Consider the following 23523-nt stretch of genomic DNA (forward strand, 5'->3'; position numbering starts at 1 on the left):
GTAATACTCTCATCAAGATGTACACTCTGTTCAACAAGTAATATATCTGACTTGACTTCTTTCTTATACATTTTTATTATATATTTTTTCTTCTCAATATGACTTGAGGGAAGAGATGTCCTCAAGTAGTTCAAATTAGAGTCATAAGAAAACTTAGCTGGCTGGAGACAGAGGACTCCCTCTGGGGGTGGGGGAGAGTGCTGATGTTGAAGGATGCTGAGGGCTCAAGATGTTACTGGCTGGCTGCACAGTTTGATTTTAAAGTAATAAGAAAAAGTTGAGTTAGGTTATAGTGTGACTGATCCTTAATTTCTGTTCAATCTTGACAAATGAGGTGTCAATGGATTTGTTATTAAATTTACTAAAGAAAGTTATTCTTGTATTTTTTTAATAAAATCGACAGTTTCTTAGTTATTCAAGAAATAAAAAAGCTGGGTTTACTTTTCCATAAAAATGGAAATAATAAAAGTGAGGATCTTTATTTGTGGTTTATTGAGAGATTAGGGGTATGGTTAGGTTAGATTAGATTAGATTGGGTTAGGTTAGAACCTAGAATCAGCTTGGGGGGCAGATTTGGAAGCAGATTTGAACCAGCTTTAAAGATAAACTCTCATTTTACCCCTACTGCCAGCCTTATGTACTCATAAGCAAAGATTCAGTAGTTTCTCTGATGAAAGATGTTGTCACCATACACACAATTACATCCATCCAAACTTACAATAATTAAAGGTTTGCAGCTTCTCGCCAAAGCAGATTGGTTTGATAAAGCAGCAACGCTGTACTAGTAATAAATAAAAAGTTATATTAAATTATCAATCAGTTGAATTATGCTCCACAAAATATTTTCTTTCATAGATACGGCCACCCCGTCATTCGGAGGAGACGATTACCTAAAAAGTAGTCGTCATCCCTCTCACTCATTACCCACGCTCAAGCCTAAGAGCTTATTTGGGCATCACCCTCAGTATTAGTTTATTTTAGATTATTCACAATTGACAACCCGCTATAACATTTAAAAAATAATTTTTATAAATATATAATCTCATTGAGTGGTAATTACATTAAAATAAATTAAGAATTCTCTCAATTTCTCTTGAAAAATACAAATGAAATATTGAGCTCTTTTTGTCCTTCAGGTTAAGGTCAAACCTCCTCAGGAGGTCAAATCAGAACTAGTAGGAGGGAAAAAAGAAGAAGAAGAAAAAGAAGAAGAAGAAGAAAAAGAAGAAGAAGAAGAACCTATCATTAAGAAAGGGTAAGTACCTACATTCAAGTTTTACCATTGAATTATCCTATTACATTACTGATTTTATAATAATATTTTTTATAGATTTTTCAATTCTAGTAGTTCAAGAAAATAGGTGTGTAAAATCTAAGTAATAACTTCAATTTAGTGTAATTTTGAAAATACATTATGGTTAAATCAAGTTCGAATTGAAAAATTTACCAAATAGAATGTTTAATCATTCGCCTGATTAATTAAGCACGATCTACTGGTAGGTATGATTCTATTTGCACTCCTTGTTTTGTATTACTGTCCTCAAATTCCTTAGACCCATAAACAAGTAGAATATGATCCAAAAATGTTCTTCCTCTATGTCTCAAATTTAGAATAGTGATTGAATTTTTAAGTGTAATTTGTGATGAGAGTAATGTTATTTATTTATTTACAATGCAAATAACGCTAATGTAATAACATTGAAAGATAAAATAATAAGGTAGTCCTTGTGCTATTTTTCTTCCAAATTTATAGATGACAAAGTCCAAGATGAGTTTAGAATTTCACGTGTACAATTTTTATAAAATTTTGGTTCAAAATAAACATTACAAACAAACACAACGAATAATATTGAGTTATGTTTCTCTAGATCTACTGGAGACTTTCATGTATATTTTTCTGATCAATGTAATGCTTTCCAGAATTGCTATCCTTGTCATAATGTTGTAATAATGTTCTATTATTCTCTTAGCAGCCAAACAACCTACCAGTATGGACCTTCAACTACAAGGTGGCCAAAAAACTCCAAACCCCACAGCAAATGTCCGATTTGTAAAAATAAGAGGGCTGGTAGGTCTGATTCTATTTGCACTCCTTGCATGGACTATTCAAAAAAAGTGAGAATTGTTCTCACAGACCTTAAGAATTCTGTAAAATTGTAAGTTTTTCATAAAATGCACAGAAATGATTCTTAATAATTAAGAAGAAGCGCGCTCCTTCTCTTACTCCTATTCTAGGCTTCTTGATACTGCTCACTTGATGTATAGTTATTGCAAATAATGGACCCATTTAAAAAATTCATATTCATCAAAGTACTAATCTAAAATAAACAATATTCATACCAATGGGAAGAAAAAATTTCAAGTTGTTTTTACAATAAATACATTGGGCTAGGCAGCCAGGACGCACAGCAACCATGTTACACAGTCAGCCAGGCTGGCGATTGCTCACAGCCAAAATGTGGCTGCCTGAATGGCTGCCCTAGTCTGACAGCAGTACCCAATGATGGAGTGAGCGAATGACTGACTGCGTGATCCTGCGTCCTGGCAACCCAATATAATAGAGTACCAAGGTAATTAGTGTGAACAAACTTTGGAATTTTATATTTCATTTTTTCATTGGTATAAAGATTGTATATATTGGATAATTACTTCAGTACATATGAATTTTTCAAAATGGGTCCATCATTTAGAATAACTCTGTGTTTGTTATAGTGTTGAAACTGATTGCATACTTGATTAATTTCAAGTGGATGTCACCCACGCTCCACAAGGGTCTGTGAAAAACACAAACAGTTGAAAACAATAGAAACATAATAATAATAATAATTGAAATAGTTATTTGTATATCTGTATTATACAAATTATGAAATATAATGTAATTATTTGTAATTGAAATGTTTTGTATATGTGATGTAGCCTACACAACATTTTTCCTCCACCTACATTTTTTTATAGAAACTGCAAATCAAATAATTTTAATAATTCATGTTATTGATGACAATGTTTTCTTTTACAACAACCTAAAAACCGGTCGTCTGGTTTGCACTGTCGATTGCGCTATCAATCGGCAAAAGTTGTAAGAATTATCAGCTGGCCGACTATCAACAATGGCTGACTCCAGTTCGCGCGTTTCAGATTTGAATCGCAGATGAAAAATATTTGTTGGCTGGTATTTTGAATAGAATAAAATATTTAAAAATATGTATACAATTTCATTGTCTACTAATATTAAGTATGTAATGTCATACAAACATATATTTCATGAGTTGATCAAATTTCTGTTGAATCAATGACAGACACCTCTATAGATTCCTCATCTGAGCTTAGACCTTTCAACCTTTTTCAAATGTAAGTTTTTAAAATAGAGATGCTTCCCATGTTATTTAAATGGAGTTACTTTTACGCCCTTGGGAGTTTTCTGTTTTCCCGAGAGCGAAAAAGTGACACTTTAGTATTATGTTCCAGGGAGTAAACTTTAGACAGTAGGTGGAGGAAATAATTTGATTACTTATTTATTAAATTGTAGTTCAGAACTTATGACGCTTCTAACATTTATTTCGTACTTGCTAATTTTAATTCTTCATTTCATGAATAGTATAGAAGATTATAAGATCTGAAATGTTTTGTCCGATTTCAAAGTTGTGATCTCATCTTAATAAATTGCTACCTGATACCTGTTAACGTCTTAACTAGAAGTTCTAGAATATTATTCTTCGTCAATTTATGTTCAGATAGAAAGCTGATTTCGTTGATGAAAAAGACTGATTTGAGAAATGTGAAAGAAGAATTTTGAAAATTATTAATTCAATAATAATTCAATTTTTATAAGACGTATAAAGTCTATAAACAGTCAGTGTTATGCTATTCAATTGTATAACTTATTATTAATTCAAGTTTATTATTTCAAAAATAATTTGGTATTTGATTAGGCTTTTATCTTAACGATCACTTTGAACTACAAATTAGTTACTAAATAAATAAGAATTAATTGATCAATGAAAATAGGGCAATAAATAGTTTTGTCATGATGTAAACTTAGTAAAATAGAGCTGATGTTTGTTGAAACGTTTATGTTTAAGTAAAATTTGCTAAGTTGGGATATGTTGAATTATATTAAACCTGCTCCAGATGGAAATCCAATCAAATAATTTGTATACACTTTTCAAGTTTATTAATATAAAATGTTTCAAAAGTTCCTCTAGAACTCGCAACTTTGCACTATACAACTATTCTAATTAAAACTTGAAGTGTTTTCCTTTAAAACAAATCTGTACCTTTTGTTTCATGAGTTTCATTTTCAAAGTTTGAAGTAACTTTTGAAACTCCCTGCATTTTAAATGTTATCAATAATGAGAGCTTTTGAATAATTTATTTCAACGTAACTTGACATACCAACGTTGGACTTATGCAAAGTTAGTAGACTACTAACGTTGGGACTTATGTACATAACTTGATTATTTTGTTGAATAAAATATAAACTTTTAATTTTCATGTTTTGAGAAGAGAAATTCAAAACTATGTATCGTTTTATAATTTTAGACAGTCAACATTATTAGGAAAACACTGAAAGATAAAAATTGTAAAGGATCAAACAGAAAACGTATAAACTAATGAACACAAAATAATGAGTTTTTACGTTCTGTGTTATACTCTTTACAGTTAGGCCTTTCAGTGTTTTCCTACTTGTGTTCCCAGTTCTTACTAATATTTGTCATGATAAATTGTATTAAAATTTCTTAACTTTACTGTCCTAAAAACTCCATGGCGAGTTGATTTTTTGTCTAAATACGCCATTGAGTGTTGAAAAATAAAGATACGTTTATTTTACAAATCCTCAATGTTTTAATATACCTTACTTGTACTATATTCAACAAGTAATCTATTTATGAAAGAAGATAGGAACAAGACATATGTAATCGTGGAATCTTCTCTTCTGAGAATCGAGGTCCATCTTGATACAGGTTATCGGATGTCATCTAAAAAACAATTCTATAAGTCAGGAACCCTTACTGAGTGCATTTATTCATGTCTGGATGCAAGGGAACGATGCATTAATATTATTCTTTGTCATGGAATTGGACAGCCAAATAGAAAATAATTTTATTTGCTATTTATTGAATTATATAAAATAATGAAATTTTGAGGTTAGGCTTTAATACTTACTGGTCAGCAACCTAAATAATCGATCAAGCCGTATAATTTGAAATTTAGCCAGACACTTTTGGCAAATTTAAGTTGTAAACAAATAGCAACCAGAGGATTTGGTAACCACATGGCATGTTATTGTAAATGGAAAAAAAAACTTAATAAACTAACAATAAAAAATTTATTGTGTAAAATGAGCATGTACAAAATATGTAAAACTAGCCGTCAGGCTCGCTTCGCTCGCCATATACGTCTAGCCAGGGGGCTCCGCCCCCTGGACCCCCAACTGGATCGTCCAAGAATGAGATCAGCAGGCTCGCTTCGCTCGCCTGCATTTTTCATTTGAGCATTTTTATCTCTATGTTAGGACAATCCAGTCGGGGGTTCAGACTAAACGGATATGGCAAGCGAAGCGAGCCTGACGGCTAGTAATATAATATTCCCAGGATTGAAGTAGCAGTGCCCAATCAATTATTTTTCCGCGATAAATGCATTTAAATCTTCAACTTGGTGCCAACTTAACAAATTCAACTCAACTTAATACCAACCTGACAAAATTATTAATTTAGTTGCCAGTTAACAACTGTTTCGAAGAGGTACTCTATCTAGATTATAGTTCTATAGTAACATATGATATGGAAATTTCAATTATAATTAAGAGATTGGGAGAAGAAGAATATACATGCTAAAAGATGAACTTTAAACCCTTAAAAACAACCCTTAGAGTTGGAATATTGCCAAAAGATTTCTTAGTGCGCCTCTAAAGGGCCAACTGAACATACCTACCAAATTTGAACGTTTTTGGTCCGGTAGATTTTTAGTTATGCGAGTGTGTGAGTGAGTGAGTGAGTGAGTCAGTCAGTCAGTCAGTGAGTGAGTGCCATTTCGCTTTTATGTATATAGATAAATAAAAATATTAAGGAAGTATGTATATTCTATCAGGCGCATGGATACATTTGTAATTTTTAGATGAGCCAATCAAATTGCAGTGGCTGATTGGCGGTAATAGCGAGCTGATTCAAAAATAACCCTCCGAATTTATATAAATGATAAGAATTTGTAAGTTATCACTACTCAGTTCATGTACCAGATGTAATCTGAGTAATTATAAAATACCTATAACACATAAGATAAAGGTAATAGCCTAGCAGATTGACATAGACTTTTTGATTATATAATGTCATAGTAGTTGAATATTTAAATAATATGCAAATTTGGAATATGGAAGTGTGATAATAGAGAATAGGGGTAGATCAGAGCCCACTTGCTTGCCAGATGTCACCATGGAACGCCACTAATTTTATAGAGCACAAGTCTCTTTTTTGTTAATATTTGAAAGATTTAAGTTTGAATTCAATAAATAATTTTCATAAGACTTAGTGAGGCCATATTAAGGCATAAGTCATACAGATATATTTATTTATTCCCTTGAAGAGGATGACTTTGGCCACCAGAAAACCCAAGATGACAGAAAATTCGGATTGCCATCATCATATTGTGAATTTTGGCACATGAGTTACAGTTAACAAAAAATATATTTATCTAGGGTGCCCTCAGTGCTTCGAGTGAAACAAGATTTAAAAACCTAGCTTGTAGAAAGGTTATACAAATATTGAAATTAATATCAAACTTGTGCAAGTCTTGAGACATACAAAAACTATTTTACTAATTAAGAACTATATATCAGATTTACATGTCTAAGTATGAACAGATGAAATAAATATTTAAATTTAATGTTATAATATATATATATGTTCACTCGATCATTAATTTTATTAGTAAATTATAAATATATAAATGAAGCTCATGTTCACTGGATAAATTAATTTATCTAATTTCCATCAGAGGCCGAACCTTTAGCCCTGAGATATATATATTAATATATTTGAGATTTATAATTTATTAATTAATTATCTTTCAACTTGGAAAGAGGGTATATGAGATTTTATTCGACATGCAACAGCAAGTCGATAACTGAGCTGCATAGTCTAGATGCATAGGATTGATGATTTAAGAAGCACATGGTAATTTTTCATGCTAATAGCAAAAAACCTAATAAGTGAGCTAATCTGTGATATTTTTTAAATACATATATTTGTTCTTATTTTAATTTTTATACTCGTTGCTCTATATATATATTTGTTTATTTGTTGATATTTAGTGTAATATATTTGTATCAATTTTGAGGGTGTATCCTTTATTTATTTCCCTATCTCCATGCATGACCAATCTCGTTATAATCTTTATAGTTACCAGTGTTGAAATATTATTAAGATTACCATCCGACTATATTCTTCACCAAATAAGTTGGTTAAGACAGCGATATACAGCATTGATTATCAAATCTTTGGAAATAATACGTTTCAGAGATTTATATAAATTATCCAGTATCATTAAATCCGATTTGAAGAATCTCAAAATCATATCATTAAGTTTCAGCAGCGCAAATTCTCGCATCTGTATTTGCAGAATTCGACAAATCAGTCACAGAAATTGTGGACTGTTGGAGCTGCCGACGTCAGTAACCGGCAAGAGCAGAGAACTGTGAGAGCTCCTGGGCGAGCCAGTAAGAAATTGGTATTATTATTATTCTAAGAACCACAATAAGGGTTATATATTTTGTTATTCATGCTCTACCGACTGCAGCCAAGCAGGGCAACTCGTTATTGAAAGAAATAATGTGACAATATCCAAGTAAATAACGTGTCACTATTCAAGTAAATGTTTCGAACAAATTAATAAAACGACAACACTCTAATCAAGCAATTATAAATGTCCTAAATGAGTTGCTACCAGACGAAATACGCTAGAAAAAATCTCCAGCAGGTTTCTAAAGTTGGTAGCTCTGGTAATCTTTTTCTGTTTTTGTTATCACTTTTATTATCAGTCGACAGTCGTTTGTCTTGGTTAGAGTTAGTCCAGAGCTGTCACGTCAACTTGTTACAGAGCTGTGTATAGTCGGTTTTCTTCTACTGTGCAAGGTAGGATATATTATTTATTGCTAAAAGTAAAGTCAGCTACATGTCAAGTACAATCATAGCTATGGTTGATAGCAAATTGTTTCTATAATAATATTTAAGGCAGAATTAACAGACAATCAAAACTGGGCGTAAGAGCTGGGGTAAGTTAATGTATTTAACCTATTATTTCCAACATGGTTTAAAGAAAACAAAAAATTGTGTTCTCTAAGTTACTGATTAAAATTGTGTAAATTAATATAAATAATAATTTTTTACCTTCCAGTTCAATTTTTTAGTGTGTAATCAATAAGTTAATCCTGAAATTTCATTGTCTTCAATTTTGTAGAGAATGCTTTTTGTAATCCCCGAGGTTTTCGAAATAAAATAAAAACATTGAAATAAGTCCGAAAATTTGAAGGTTTTGGGGGTTTTTAGGGGTAAAGCTGTCCTCTGGCGTGTCAGCAAATTCTGATTCAAATTTAGCACCTCAAAATACATATAAAACCCCAAAGAAAAATTTTTTCAGGGCTGTTTCCTAAAAAACGACTATTTTGACTAAAAGCTCTATGCCACAAAAACACTCTTTTTTAGTCCTCACTATTGGCTATTGTTTCACACAGTCACACACCGTGAGTTATATGTGATTGGGAAAGACCGAAATTTGTTAACATGCAGTGGTTTCCAAATTTACACAATTTCCCAGCTTCCTCAATAGATGTAACTCGTAATGGTGATAGCTTTTACGCCAAGTGGGAAACATCGTATAGTCCAGTTCAGCTTAAAATCGAAATGGAGACTCAGAAGCTTCACTAGTACAGTCAGAGGATCATCATTCAGCTTGTCCTTAAGGGGGAAAACAGTGCTTCAGTCTTACTCTCATTTAATTTCAAACCATTTGCCTTATACCAGGCCCTGACAGCAGACAAAGCATTGTCAAGTTTATTTACGGTATTTATTTAAACACATTTAATTTAAATGATTGAGGTAGGTGTAGGACCAACAGGCACAGCCCAAAACTGTTCTTTCTTCGAATTTCTATTCATGCACTAGTTCACTAAGTAGGTTATGTTTCATTTACTTTTGAATTTTAGTCCAATTTTCAGCGTAAACACTTGAAACCCAAATTGAATCATGAATTTAATTTCAACTCTCTACCCAAGGATCTTTAGAATTAAAATAGTTCTATCACCAGCATACTGTACACTCAGTGGATGGAACCGGCTTCGTTAGGTCATGTCAGAGGACCTGAAATTGATCAGGTGCGACCTGAAATCTCTGACACCAGAACTGAGCTAGTCAGGTCACGATATTATTAATGGATGGAACATTATAAATGAAGTCATTCATGAATTTCAGAAACAGAAAAGGCCTAAAACACTGAACCCTGCTGTACCGCTGCAGTGATACATTCATAATTTCATATGAGTAATTACCAATCACAACCATTTGTTTTCTGTTCTGGAGGTAAGAATTCAGTAATTGCAGCTCAATATTTTCAACTCCATAAAACCCCAGTCTAGGCTACTTGCAGAGAACATCATGTGAGATAGTATCGAATGCGCAACTCATGTACCGTACACAGGAAAGGTCCCAATCGCACACTTGCTTTCAGAACGTTTAAGAATGGTATCAACTTTTCCACAGATGAGCAATCGCTTCTGAATCCATATTGATGCTCCCAAAGTAGATTATTTGCTGTGAAGTATTCACATAGCTGTTGAAAAGGACATGCTTCAATAAACACACTTAAAATGGGAACAATTGCTACGGTTACGGGGTGATAGTTTTCTGGCCAGTTCCTGTCACCTTTCTTATAGGCTAAAAAATAAATGTGATTTTTGATAGTTTAAGGTTTTTAGGAAAGGTGCCGTTCTTCATGATGAAATTAATAAGATATGTCATACTACCCTTCTTGCACTAGGGGTAGGGATGAGAACTCTTGATAAGTTCATCTCCCAACTATTCCCAACCATAATGCTGTAAAATAAAAAATTGGGTACCAAACATTAACTAATTCCCTCCAAATTTATTTGTCAATTGATCTATTGTTGAAAAAGTGAAGATATTACAGTCAATAATAAAACTGCTGCAACGGTCGTAGGGAAAAGCATAAAATATTGTAATCATACTTCAAATTGAAGAGAACTCAATGCTTTATTAGCTGATAATCAGCATGGATTATTTTCATCGATATTTCAGAAGGTAAAGGCCAAAAAGAGCCAACAAATTTGAGGCAAACGTATCTTTCTTTTAAAAATGTGTGATATGTTATCAAAAAACATAAGAGATATGTAAAATGTCAGTTGGATCTTGTAGGAAATAATATAAGCTTTAATTTTGTACTGAATAGTTATGTCCGTGGGACGCTCGTGTCCTACATATATTATGTGATAAACAAAAAATGGTAATCAAGTAGGATGAAGACAAAAGAATAAAAAAATGAACCTTTGAAACACCCCCACCCCCGTAGGACAGGGTTTGGGACATACTCTCTTAACTTTAAAACTCCCGAGAGGTTAATTACGTTATTATACTTTTGACAATTGGAAAAAATTGAGCTAAAATTTTATAGTAGACCCTTTGTCGAATATTTTTAGTTTTTTACTCGACATTGACGATCATAGAACATAATCATCATAAATATTGATGATAAATAAACTAGATCTAGAAACCAATAGAAAGGAGAAATTCTCCCAGTTATTCTTATATAGAACTCTTACCGTACTTATTACAAAATAATATAATTCTGAGTCTTTAACCTTGAAACTTCGAACCTGCACCACTGGAATATCGGGGATGATATTCCACAAACAATTATGTGGTTAAATTATAAATGTGAGAAAGTCGCAATGCTCTTTGGATGGAGGGCCAAGTCTCAACTTATTCTATACAGACTATAGATTGCGTCGGCCTTTTTTCAAATTTATACAGTATTTGTACAACCCGCATGTAATTTGGTTCAGTCTTGCAAGCTCTTTAATAAAATTATAGTTTTAGTAACTTGGGATGGAATAATGAATGATAATTAGTCAGTTTAGTGCTAGATTGTAATTAAATTGAAGTATACTAGTAGTTCTGTGAACAGTAGACCTCGCGCTCAGTGAGTTGCATTGACCTGTTGTTATGTTTTCTCAAAAATTAATAAATAATTTATCAATTAAAAATGTCTAGAAAAAATCCTAAATAAACATAGAGCTTTCTGTCCTATATCGTACAGTAACGTGTTGTCCCGGAAAGTGAGTGTGAGCGCTGTTATCAGGTCTGGCTGCAACTGTCTACAACGTTGATGGAAAGATACAATTTTCAAGATGTTCGATGTTTTTGAATAGGTAGTATTATAGTCAACTGTCTACTAACGTTAATGGAAAGATACATTTTCAAGATGTTCGATGTTTTTGAACGGGTAGTATTATAGTCCACTAGACAGCTGATTTAGCCTATGATGAATAATATTCTATAGTCTGATTTTTACGGGAATATTGGCGTATGAAGGAGGCTCCTTTTTCCTTTTATATTATCCTTGAAATGCAAAATTTTCAAAAACCTTGTATATACGTCGACGCGCAATTTAAAAAGGAACATACCTGTCAATTTTCATGAAAATCTGTTACCGCGTTTCTCCGTAATTGCGCAACATAAAAACATATAAACATTCAAACATTTAAACATTAAGAGAAATGCCAAACCGTCGACTTGAATCTTAGACCTCACTTTGCTCGGTCAATTAAGTTAGGCCATTGAACCGGACTAATTGTAACTGGATCCTTCTGAATCATCGAAGTTACATTTAAAAAGAACTGTTTGCACTATTTGAGAAATACGAATTCAATTAGTATGTATATTTTCTATCATAGGGAGTAGAGTACAGTAAAGTTTCTAAAAGTGATATTAAAATAATTTTCCTCGAGCAAAATGTACAGTAAACACATGTAAATGACACTAAACTATAGAAAATAGACACTACTATACATATTAGAGCTGAAAAATATATGTGGTATATTTTTAAGGGGAAATTTTCGTAGTAGGTTTTAGATTTTGCATAAATTTTTATTCAATAACATAGGTACAAAATATGACTAACCGTACAGAACAAGATAAAAAATGAAGTTCTCATTTGAATAGAACATTCTCATAACCTTTTATTTTAATAAAACATTTGAGTTGGTTTAATGTTTTTAATGTCTTCTTTAATGTTTTTCTATCCTTCAATACTCTTTGACCGCAACTTACTATCGATTTTGGCTGCAATGAAGCATCTCATCACCGCACAGAAATCGATGGCAGAATTTGAGTTTGTCAAACTCTATATTGTCTCAACTATCGTGTTGAAACTATAGTACCAGAGATTAGAGTAAGATGTGATTAGCACTCTTCTACTCCAACTCGATAATTCCTCGAATGCCATAATTATTGTGTAGCATCAGGTCCAATATATAATGAATATTTGTGATGTGCTTTGCGCAGACGTTTGTGAACGGGGCTACGGGTTATACATTAACCTCGGCAAAGCATCGGTGATGAGAGGGGAGCGGTGGTGGCGCTGTTTATCGACTGGCGCTATTACGCATGCGCAGACGGATCCTTGGCTTGGCTTGATCTGGCCAATGCTGTTGCTGTAAGCTGTAGTGTAGTCTGTCCGAGGTCCGAGCCAGTGACAGCGAGACCAGCAGCTGAGAACTGAGAAAACCACCCTCATAGTTAGTACGGTACCACCTCAAATATTCACTTGCACTTCTTCATTTTCTAATGCTGCTTCGCTCACTAAAAGCTAATAAATTGGTATGCAATCAATACCCTGTAGTTGTCAATGCTCTTGACAATATCCAGAGCTGTTTCTAAGCTGTGTTCAGCTACATTCCTCAGAGCTAATCAATCATTTGCTGATAATCGATGTCATCAATTTAGTTTATGATGAGTCCTAAAGAGTATTCCAGAACCTGATAAAAGCTTGGATGTAATCTGTCAAAAAGCTTAAGGTTTTCATTTTCTATATCGCATTCATATTTAGGACTAAAAGGAAAGCAAAGAGTACTGTTGTTAATTCTTTATAGAAATAAAATCAGAATCTGACAATCTATTAGTAGCTGTCATGTATTGTTTTAATAATTTGCAATTCATTTACCAATATTAATAATAAAAATCTTCTGTATTACAGTACTGCATTAATAAATGAAAAATGTCTCTAATATATTCAGTAGAGTAGAAATCTTCTTTTCTACACTTAATAATTTTAAGAAAAATATTCATTGCTATCAAACCATGATTACATGATTCATGAAACATGATAAACTTATCAATGTATTTCAATGAGATAGGGACGGTTCAAATGTTTTCATGTTCGTTTTGTGTGCGTGATATAAAATAGTTGTAGCAATATTATTAATGTTGTAGTAAGTATTGAATTATTTCTCAAATTACTACTTATGGACTATATCAGAGAATAGGCTTATCCAGAGATAGGGTACTAGTTTGGTCATTCCATGGTTAATATGTTTATGGACTCTTTGACAGAAAAACATGTATAGAATGAATTGAGATTTTGCTTTTCTGCAGAGGTTACTTTCATTTTTTGTCAGTCGGAGTCAACATCTATTAAGTTGAAATCGACTGTATTATATTATTATGTACGGTATGCTATATAATTTTGAACTGAGAAGATATTTTTGGAAGGGAGCCTCAAAGATTTATTGTACTGTAGGCCTATTGAATTTCCAATTATATTATTAAAAATGACTTTCCAATATAATTATTCTTTAGTTCTTCAGGCTACTACTTTTGAATTGTATTTAAAACATGAATTGAGGACACTACTGCGATTCACATGGCTGCGCTGATTCCAAGCATTTAACCGTGGGTTAAGAATTCTCCCGTCGTGCGAATCGCAGGTGCACAAGGCTTATTGCCCAACATTTGTTGAATAGATTGTTTAATTTTTCAGTTCAGAGCTATTTTAAATTAGGTACTTGTCTCTGCCCTATTTCTACCAACTCTAAATGTAAATGGTACCTAAACAATAATAATTGTCCTTAGTATGGAAAAAATCTATTAATAAATATACTTTGAATATTATTTATGTCAAAATAATAAACGTTAAGCATAGTTTTCTACAATACCTGCAAGCAGCGGCGCCGACTTTGAAGTCCAATGCTGATGACCGTTGGTGGGATGGGGGGGGGTGAATGTGTGCTGACCGAGTTTGCTAGTAAGATAATTGGCTAATTCAAGAATGGATAATGAAAATTTTAATATATAGAGCACGATAAGTGCTGTCAAAGTACGTTCAAGTTCAATAATTGATGTTCTTAAATTCATTGTTTGGGGGAGGGGTTATGTGTTTGCCAGTCCTGTCTCATACAGTTGTCATAAACTGTTGTAGGGATTAGATCAGTCTTGTAAATACAGTCCAGTTAATAATATTATTGAAATTGTTATAAGAATGTGTTATTTTGAGTCGAGAGTGAACTATTGATCCATCCAGTTCATGTAGAAATTACTAGTTGTTTCCACTAATTTTTCATATCAATTTCTAAAATCATGAAAATTTCTATTAGTGAAAGATCAATCAGAAGAGAAGATGAAATGATAATGAAAATGTAATTCAGTATAAGAAAACAAATATAATATTTTTTAATATGACAGGTTAAGTTGCGGTATTGGAGAAGAGTGAGGCAATAATGATTTTAGGTCTACACTTTTACCAAGTGTAGTAATAATACGGATCTCTCAAACCCTGTTACACTGTTGAAATTCACAATATTCTTTTGATATACATAATTCTAAAGTTTCCGAATACAACTTTAATGCCCGGTTACACCAAGCTCGGTCAAAACATTTGAACATGGTCAACCCGGGTACGATTTACAAGTGTGCACTAGAATTTTATCGATTGTAGCTATCGCCATATAAATCACTCTACTGCGCTCGTTGTAACCGTTCCTGATTTGGCCATGTTCAAATGTCTTGACCGAGCTTAGTGATACCAGGCATAGAAATGTCAGCATTTTCCTCATCTATATCGCCTTTTTGTGTTTATTCCCAATGGATGAACGAGTTTGTCACCCGTTTTGAGTAAATAAATCACAAATAATTCATTTTATAGAATCAGAACGTCGTTCAGAAACAAATATCAGTAATTTATTTCAATTGTATATCCTATTTGGAAAGTGATGAAACAACTCCAAATCAGTCAGTAGCTAATTCTAAATTTTCCATCACTACAACCAGAGAATAAGAATTGAGGAAAACCATAGTACCTTCCATGCTAAAACTTTATGATGCTGCTCTATATTTGCTGATTACATAGATATTAATAACTCTTTTAACCGGAAAATCGCTTCATAAATTGCCGCTCAGAAGTTGTAAGTTTAATCTGAGATTTGAAACTTCCCTTGTTCACTAATGAAGCATGAAAGTACTTTTTGTTGCGCAGTATTCGTAACTTAATAAATTAATTAGCAACTTCTAATTTCGAGCTTCTGTCAATTCATCTCAAACGTTCATTCAAAGTTCACAAGTAGAAACAAAGGCAACAACTTTGTTAATTACATAACTCTTACTGCATTATCCTGTCGGAAGTCAATTTCACTTGAAATTAGTTATGTCCCGCATGAAGTAATATTGATTATCTAACTTATGATTCAATGATACGAGAAAGAAAATTTCTGCCTTACTATAATAAAATTTAGCTTTCAACTTTTTGAGCTTATCGTTCAATTTTTTGATTCTGCAGTACCGACACTGTAGGGACTAATATTTATTTAGTGTATCCTATTTTATCGCAATGACTATATATTATGTATATTAACTTTGTGTATTCTATTCAATCTGTGTATTGTGAAAGCTTTTGTGGTCCTTCAATATAAATATTGATTTCCACCTTGTTCTTACTTGATTTATTAGTAACTTTTCAAATAGGATTTAGAAATTTATGCATACATTTTAATAAAAACCTTTTTGATCAATGAGCACGCGATGCTTTTTTATTTATGATCACAAATCTATTTCAAGCTATTTATTTCAACTTGCTTTAAGCTGCTAAAAATGTAGAAAGAAAGATTTGTAGGATATAACTTATATTCTCTCTCTCTCTCTCTCTCTCATTTAGTTTTGCATTGTAAAATGTTTTATGATTAAGGTACCGTATATTATAATTTATTATTATTTTATCCAATAATTACATTGTGGGTTAAGTGAAGGGGGCTCTTATTGTCTCAACTTCGCTCACATCTCTTTTAATGTTGTAAAAATGCAAAACAATAGGCATTTCTATCTATATCTCTCTGTCTCTCTCTCAAACAATGATAATGAAACTTGTAACTACAAACACAATATGCACGGTCAATTATTGATGTAATTATAATTTGAACAGTAAATGAACACCCGTGTCTAGATCATTGATTATTTCAAGGCCATTATCACACTAGCACTTGATATTATTGTACCTACCTCATATCTGTTGTGAGACTAGACTAAGCCAAGTTGACTTAATCTTGCGTACGGTACTTATCTTCTTTATCAACTTTCCGATCCGAGTCTCCCCACAACTAAAAGTATGAGCTAAAAACATCTGCCGCAACCTCTGAATAAATATCAATGAGTTACCGTATTTTATGATGGTTATTATTTTTGGAAACCCAGCAACTTCATAAAGTCGTTTATATTTATTTGTTAAAACAATGAATCCACAATTAGGATGCAAATAAAAACTCTAAGCTATTTATTATTGTAAGTAGCTTAATCCTAGTAGGCCTATTAACAATGCTTTGTTATTTTTGTGAATGGGAGACTGAAAAATTACTAGTAATCATCTTTTGTACCGTACGGTATGGCACCTAAAGGTTTTTAGGTAATGTTTTTAGTTAAACATTTGATGGAGGACTTGATATTGTATTATAGTCTCTAGTTTAGTCTATTGAACTGAATTAACAAATGCTTTTCACAATTCAGCACTGTAGAAGTATAGTTCTACATTTCTAAAACATAGAACTTGATTTTAAACTTGGCTATTTTAAGAATTATAACATAATCCGCAGAAGTATGTATCGGTAATGGGAAGGGATTGAAAAGACCATGTATTTTCCAAACTTCAACTCGGTTTCCACTAGAAAACAAAGCATACGGAATTTGCATAACTATTGTAACGAGTAGAAACACAAAAATGAAGATTTACAGAACGCTCATAAGACCAGTTGTCACATATGGATGTGAAGCATGGACGATCCTGCAAGAAGACTGAAAAGCGTTACTGGTGTTTGAGAGAAAGCTGGTTAGGAGGATCTACGTACGATTAAGTACATGAAAATATTGCATGGAGAATAAGAAAGAATGCCGAAATAGAAGCCATCCTGCAAGGTAGAAATATTCTCCGGTTCGTCAAGGCAAGAAGAATAGGGTGGCTTGGACATGTTGAAAGAATGGCCGATGAACGAATGCAAAAAGGAATTCTATATAAGAAGCTGTAAGAAAAAGAGGGAGAACGAGGGTTCGATGGATGCAGGATGTGGAGAGATACTTGAGAGCGATGGGAGTAAGAGGTTGGAGAGGCGAAAGGCAACAGACAGAGACGCTTGGAGGCAGATTGTGGGGGAGGCCAAAGCCCACATCGGGCTGTAGCGCCAGGATAAGTGAGTAAGTATAACTATTGTAACGCTGCTGTTAATATAGTGTAGAACCAATTCCATGCTACAATAGTAGTGAGGTAAATATACTCTTATAATATTTATACACGCTGAATAATCGACACAAGTGTCAGTCTCAGGGACCTTCAGTACTGGAAACGTACCACTTAATACTGTAGAAGAAGACAGAATGAAATTAGATTATAAAAATGGATCGATTTCTCACATAAATAGCAAGTCATTAACATGCCCAGTAGTATCAGTAGAGTGTATCAGGTATGTGCATATGCAGACGATATAGCACGATATAGACGATTTGCAAGAAGGAAAGATGTCCTGAGAGGTATTTGTTGCTAGAGAGATAGATAGATAGAGAGAGAGAGAGAGAGAGAGAGAGAGAGAGAGAGAGAGAGAGATTGATTGATTGAGTACTTTATTTATGTAGATTACAATATATACTGTCTTATACACTTATATACAATAGCTTACAATACAGCAAAATTATAGATGAATTTACATTATATAGACTAAGAAAATAATTATTGAACTGTATATGATATGAAAAAGCAATTTGTAATATAATAACAGATAATAATTATATTGTTATGCATCTACATAAATTGGCGGAGCTTTGGACATATCAATGTCCATTCTTCGGAAAGAATATTAGAAATATCCTCCCCACTAACTCTCTACCAAAACGTTAATTTCATTATTTAAACTAAGGATTTATTTATTAATGGAAATATTATGAAAGTTTTAATCAATATGAATATTTAAGAGGAAAAAACAGAAAATTGATAAAGTAAAATAATTATATAGGTAGATAAGATCAAATAATTGATTAATAAAATGAAGTAGGCTGAAAGTAGATCAGGGTAATCAACTTTCAGTAATATACATCAGTATGCAGTGGATAATTGAAATAACATGAGTTTATATAATATATATATACAATTCGTTCTATAACAGGTTTAAAGGTTTGTATTTGTGGGATGGGTGGGGGATGGTTGTCATGTGATCGTTCTAGGGCCGGACAGTTTCAGTCATTTGTTCCAAAAGATGTTTTTTTAAAGTCAGTATGAAGAGTCAGAGAGAGAGAGAGGCAGAAAAGATTGGGTTGATATTAAATGAAAGTAAAACTAGGTATATGAAAAAAATATCAAGGAGTCAAGCAAGAAGAGTTCCACATAATCTCAGAATTGTTCAGAAAATCGTTGAAGGTGTAAGGAACTTAAGTTACATGGGGGTTGAATTGAATAACGAAAACAAGATGAGTTACAGCATAAAGGAGATTATTAGCTGCAAATAGAGCATACTTTAGTCACTTGAAACTTTCAACAACAGGCTCATTTATGTAGAAATACAAAACTTGAAATATATGTGAAAGCCCAATTCGACTGTGAACTCACGGCTGTGAATCATGGATGTAAACAGGAGAAGACAAAAACCATGTAGGCGTTTTTGAAATGAGGTAAATTCTAAGAAAGATTTATGGTTCACTTGAAGAAGAAGAGGAGTGGAGTAGAAGAACCAACTCAGATCTCGATAAAAGACCGAAAATTGGAAAATTTATAAAGGCACAGTGGCTTAGGTGGTTTGGACATATTTGTAGAATGTAATATGAATGAGAACAGAATGCCTAGAATAATATTAAAAGAGAGGCTGCATTCAAGAAGGAAGAGAGGAAGATCGAGAATGAGGTGGGAGGATGAAGTGAGAGACAATTTCCAAAACATGGGATGGAGACGAATGACAGAGGACCGAGAAGCGTGGAGAGCTGTAGTGGAGGCGGCCAAAGCTCATATTGGGCTGCAGTGCTAAAAAAATAAAAAAGTAACATTCATTATGCATGATAGTAAATAAAATAATCATAAATGAAATTTTCAATTTTCGTAGCGATTGTTGAGTCAAGGTACTAGCCTATCATTATGATACAACACTGTGTTTTCCAAATTCATTAATTTATTCGCAAATCTCACGTGAAGCCTAACAATTTTTATTAGTTGAAAATGTTGTCCGATTCACGAATCACTTATTGAATCAATATTATAATGGCGAATTAAGAGAAAACTGTAGGAAGTTTCAGTTTCCTCTCAGAGCAAGTTTTATTTGTTTTTGCTTATGTGACACGGTGATGAGAGTGGGATCCTTTTTTGGGGGACTCTGGATATTAAACAAAATCAACTAGCCCATATTGGATTCGAGCACTTCTTTGAGCAATGTACGAAAATTATTTCAACTAGTTATAAAATTAAATGTTCCAATTTGGCTCACATCACTTATTCCCATCGTTAATAATATATTATGTTATTTTCAATCATCTTACAGGTTCTAAACCTACAGATGTACTGCTGCTTAACAGTTAGAGACATGTCAAAATACGAGTGCATAAATTAAAAATGGATCAAAGCGTTGGCATTTAGTGCTTAGCTCTGTACAATATCAAAACAAGATTATCATGCATGCTCCAGTTTTTTTCATGTACATCCTTATTAATATTTGATTAGACTTTTTCACAATATAAATTCTTTTCTCCTATCGCAAAAATGTTCCTTTGTTTCAATTCAATCTAAATTAATTTCAGTGTGCTAACTCTTCATAATCGTCAAATTTTTAATTAATCTGCATTATTTCTATTCAAAAATACTAATGAAATCGAAATCTCTTTTAACACGATATCAAATGAGATAAATCCAGACTTATTAAAGAACTAAAGGATCTATTCAAAATCCATACTCTCACTATAAATCAAATGAGAAACCAATATTTACAATTTAACTTAGGACCTATATAATACGTTCTACGGGCATCTTATTAGTTTATTCAATAAGTATTAGTAAATGTAAAGAGTAAGTGAATTGTGATTAAAGAATCTATCAATCTCTTCTACTTGAAGATCATGCATTATTAAAGATACAGAAATAAACTTAATAAAAACAATATAAAACTTGAAGTAATCTTTTATTAAAACATTTTAACTTAAAATTAGTAGAAAAATATTTTTATTAATTGATTTTATAGTTAAAATGTTTTAAAGTTTAAAAATGTTTTAATAAAAGGGTACTACAAGTTTTATATTGGTTTTATTAATTTGAATGAAGTAACCCATATGAGTGAAGTGATTTTAGAAATAAACCTACATGAGAAAACCAGGATCTCCCCCTATATAACCTATATTTAGGAGGTCCTGATTATAACCTAATAAGAATCTACCTGATCTTGTACTGGCGCAATTCATATCTTGGTGACAAGAATTTTAGGGGCTTAGATAGTTCAATGTAATAGCCGAAAAACTCTTTTTTGTTGCACCTAGCTGTGTTGTTGAACATTAGATTAGGGTGGTACTGTGCCCTTAATGACATAGAATAGCGGGAATGAAAGATGAGAATTGCACCTAATTTGATAAGACAGACTGAGATGAAATCTGTGGGGAGCGTTGGTTAGGAGGGCTGTATGACGTCTCCTCTTGTGGCTTAGCCATTTGAGAGCCTGTATTGTGTTGAGGCTCTGGTAGTGGGGTGGGGGTGAGAGAGGGGGGGCGCCTACAGGCTTATTGATCCAGGGAGTCTGGGAAATAAGGTCATCACTTTCGCGATCCCCACCAAAACGCCATCCCCCAATGTGTGGTGAGTGTGTTTGCGTCAGGGACTGTTTTTCGTGGCCTATTTATCGCTCTCATTACATCCCTGGGAGAGACAGCAGGAAACTAAGCTATTGTTTTTTAAAAGCTTTTCACAATACGGTACATGCTTCTGAAACAATTTATTTTATGTGCTTAACACACAAACGCTTCAGAACTGCAGTTGTCATTTGCAGTGTAATATGATTGGAGCATGAGCAATTGTAATGGTCGAGTGTTTGTGTGGCAATTACAACCTTATTACTCTTAGCTTCCCCCCCCCCATCACAACTAAAGCCCAAGTTGTGCAAGGAACTGAACTCGTCCACTTTTGATCATTCATCAACGATGGATATTGAACCTTTTGTGAAGGAGTAGAAAAGATAAGAAAGGGAAGAAATCTTGAAACAATTACTAAAACTCCAAGTTGAAAGCTTAAAGATTGTCGTTCTAAAATTTGAATTCCATGGATAAAATTTAGACGTCATTCAAATTGATCACAAACCCTAGTTTCCTCGAAGTAATATTTAATTATGATTAAACATTTGTGGGTTGATTTTTGAGACCTACTCTTTCCAAACGATTCAATTCCAAAACGATCTATTCACCACGTTCTTTATTCTATTAGCTGTGTGCTCAATACCCGATGATTTAAGGCTGTTCGATACACCTTTTTATTTTTATTTGAATTGGATAATCTTTTTCAATATAATTGTTAAGATCATTATAAGAGTGAGTGAAATTTTTAAGTGGTCTAATAAGCGAGTTATGGGTTGTTGAAGTGCTAAACTCCGTTTTCTGTCCAGATCAGAAGCGGTTTCGAATTTTCCATTGGAGTTTTTTTAATACATTCAGTATATCATTGGCTTTGTTCTAATATTTGTTTTTCCGCGATTAATGCCAAAATATACAAGTTATCGAATTTACAAAAGATTTTACTTTTTTATTTATGAACGATATATGGGGAATGAAATGGTTTAGTTTGGAAAGATACATTTTTTTAATTTTCAAGAGAAGTTTTAATAATATAGTCAAAACCGTTTATGATCTGGAAAGAAAACGGAATCTGTAAAGTTAGCACTTCAACAACCCATAACTCGATAATTAGACCACTTAAAAATTTCAGTTGCCAATTTTTGTCACTCTTATAATGATCTTAACAATTATATTGAAAAAGATTAAACAATTTAAATAAAAATAAAAAGGTGTACTAAACAGCCTTAATAAGATGAATAGCTTACCAATTAATAAATAAAGTAGAATAGATCAATTAATGACGACTATCAAGATCAAATCATTCGTCAAGGTAATGCCAAAGTTCTTAAAAAAAACAGCAAATCCCATTTTGGAAAATTCATATTTCAGGATTTGCAACTCGATTCATTACTGATGTTTTTCATATCTTTATATGTCATTTTGACTTCAAGATTCACATTTGTTTCTCCGTGAAAATGATGACATGTATCTTTGCATCGTTTCAGATACATGACAGATTGAAGATGGTTGGAGAGAGGATGGCCTTTGAACAACAGACCAGAAGATTGCCAGCCAGACCAGTTTGCCAAGTGCAGTCACACGTTACATAATTTTCAACATGTGGCACATGCAAGTTGTGCCCTAATGTGCTATTATAGACAATACAATTGCGATAAGTTACAGTTAATTTTGTTTATTTTCGGTGATCTTTGTTGTAAACATGTGCGATATCCAGAAAAAGTTCCTTTGTCCAAGGCTTGTTGACTATTTGGCAATCGTTGGAGCACGCTCACCTTCATCTCAATCGGCTAACAGTGCCTCCACTGCCAGACAGGTAATACATTCAAATTACATCACATTTCATAACATTGTTGTGATACAATTAAAGTACATTGTACATGGTGTACAATGCATTCTCCATTTGCAGTCAGTCATCAGTCTAATAATAAGATGCTAGATTCAGTGAGCTGAATGCATGTAGACCACTTTAGCATCTCTCTCATAAAACTACCAATTTTAATGTTGTGCAATATTTGATGCAACGTTATTTGATACAAACGGTATTATGAGCTATTATTTCCAGGCCATGTTTCATAGCTGAGGAAAAGTAAATTAATTTTTAGATTCAATTCAAAAACCCATGCTGAAAAGAAATAGATACAATTTCTTATTATCTTGACGAAGTAATATTCATGAGAACCAA

General features: G+C 32.9%; 2 protein-coding genes across 29 annotated transcripts in view; both read left to right on the forward strand.

Moving 5' to 3' along the window:
- LOC111049645 overlaps positions 1-4831 on the forward strand; it is a 37058-nt gene extending 32227 nt beyond the window's left edge. For 6 of the 9 annotated variants that reach the window (XM_039424627.1, XM_022335776.2, XM_039424631.1 and 3 more), the window contains exons 5-6: positions 1137-1255; positions 1971-4831. In XM_039424627.1, the coding sequence (XP_039280561.1) occupies positions 1137-1255; positions 1971-2160 (309 nt within the window). In that variant the 3' untranslated portion in view covers positions 2161-4831. The remainder of the gene's footprint in view (positions 1-1136; positions 1256-1970) is intronic. The other 3 variants (XM_039424632.1, XM_039424633.1, XM_022335777.2) reach the window with 3 other exon arrangements.
- Positions 4832-8021: 3190 nt separating this feature from the next.
- Positions 8022-23523, forward strand: part of LOC111049646 (MAP kinase-activating death domain protein) — a 79367-nt gene continuing 63865 nt past the window's right edge. For 15 of the 20 annotated variants that reach the window (XR_005570909.1, XM_039424634.1, XM_039424640.1 and 12 more), the window contains exons 1-3: positions 8034-8126; positions 12570-12802; positions 22826-23154. Coding sequence is in view for 19 of the 20 variants with exons in the window: in XM_039424634.1 (XP_039280568.1) it covers positions 23041-23154 (114 nt within the window). In the remaining variant the exon portion in view is untranslated. Of the gene's footprint in view, positions 8267-12569; positions 12812-12866; positions 12885-22825; positions 23155-23523 lie in introns of those variants that run through there. The other 5 variants (XM_039424637.1, XM_039424635.1, XM_039424638.1 and 2 more) reach the window with 5 other exon arrangements.

The sequence above is a fragment of the Nilaparvata lugens genome, chromosome 3 (assembly GCF_014356525.2).
Source record: "Nilaparvata lugens isolate BPH chromosome 3, ASM1435652v1, whole genome shotgun sequence".
Classification (NCBI taxonomy): Eukaryota; Metazoa; Arthropoda; class Insecta; order Hemiptera; family Delphacidae; genus Nilaparvata; species Nilaparvata lugens.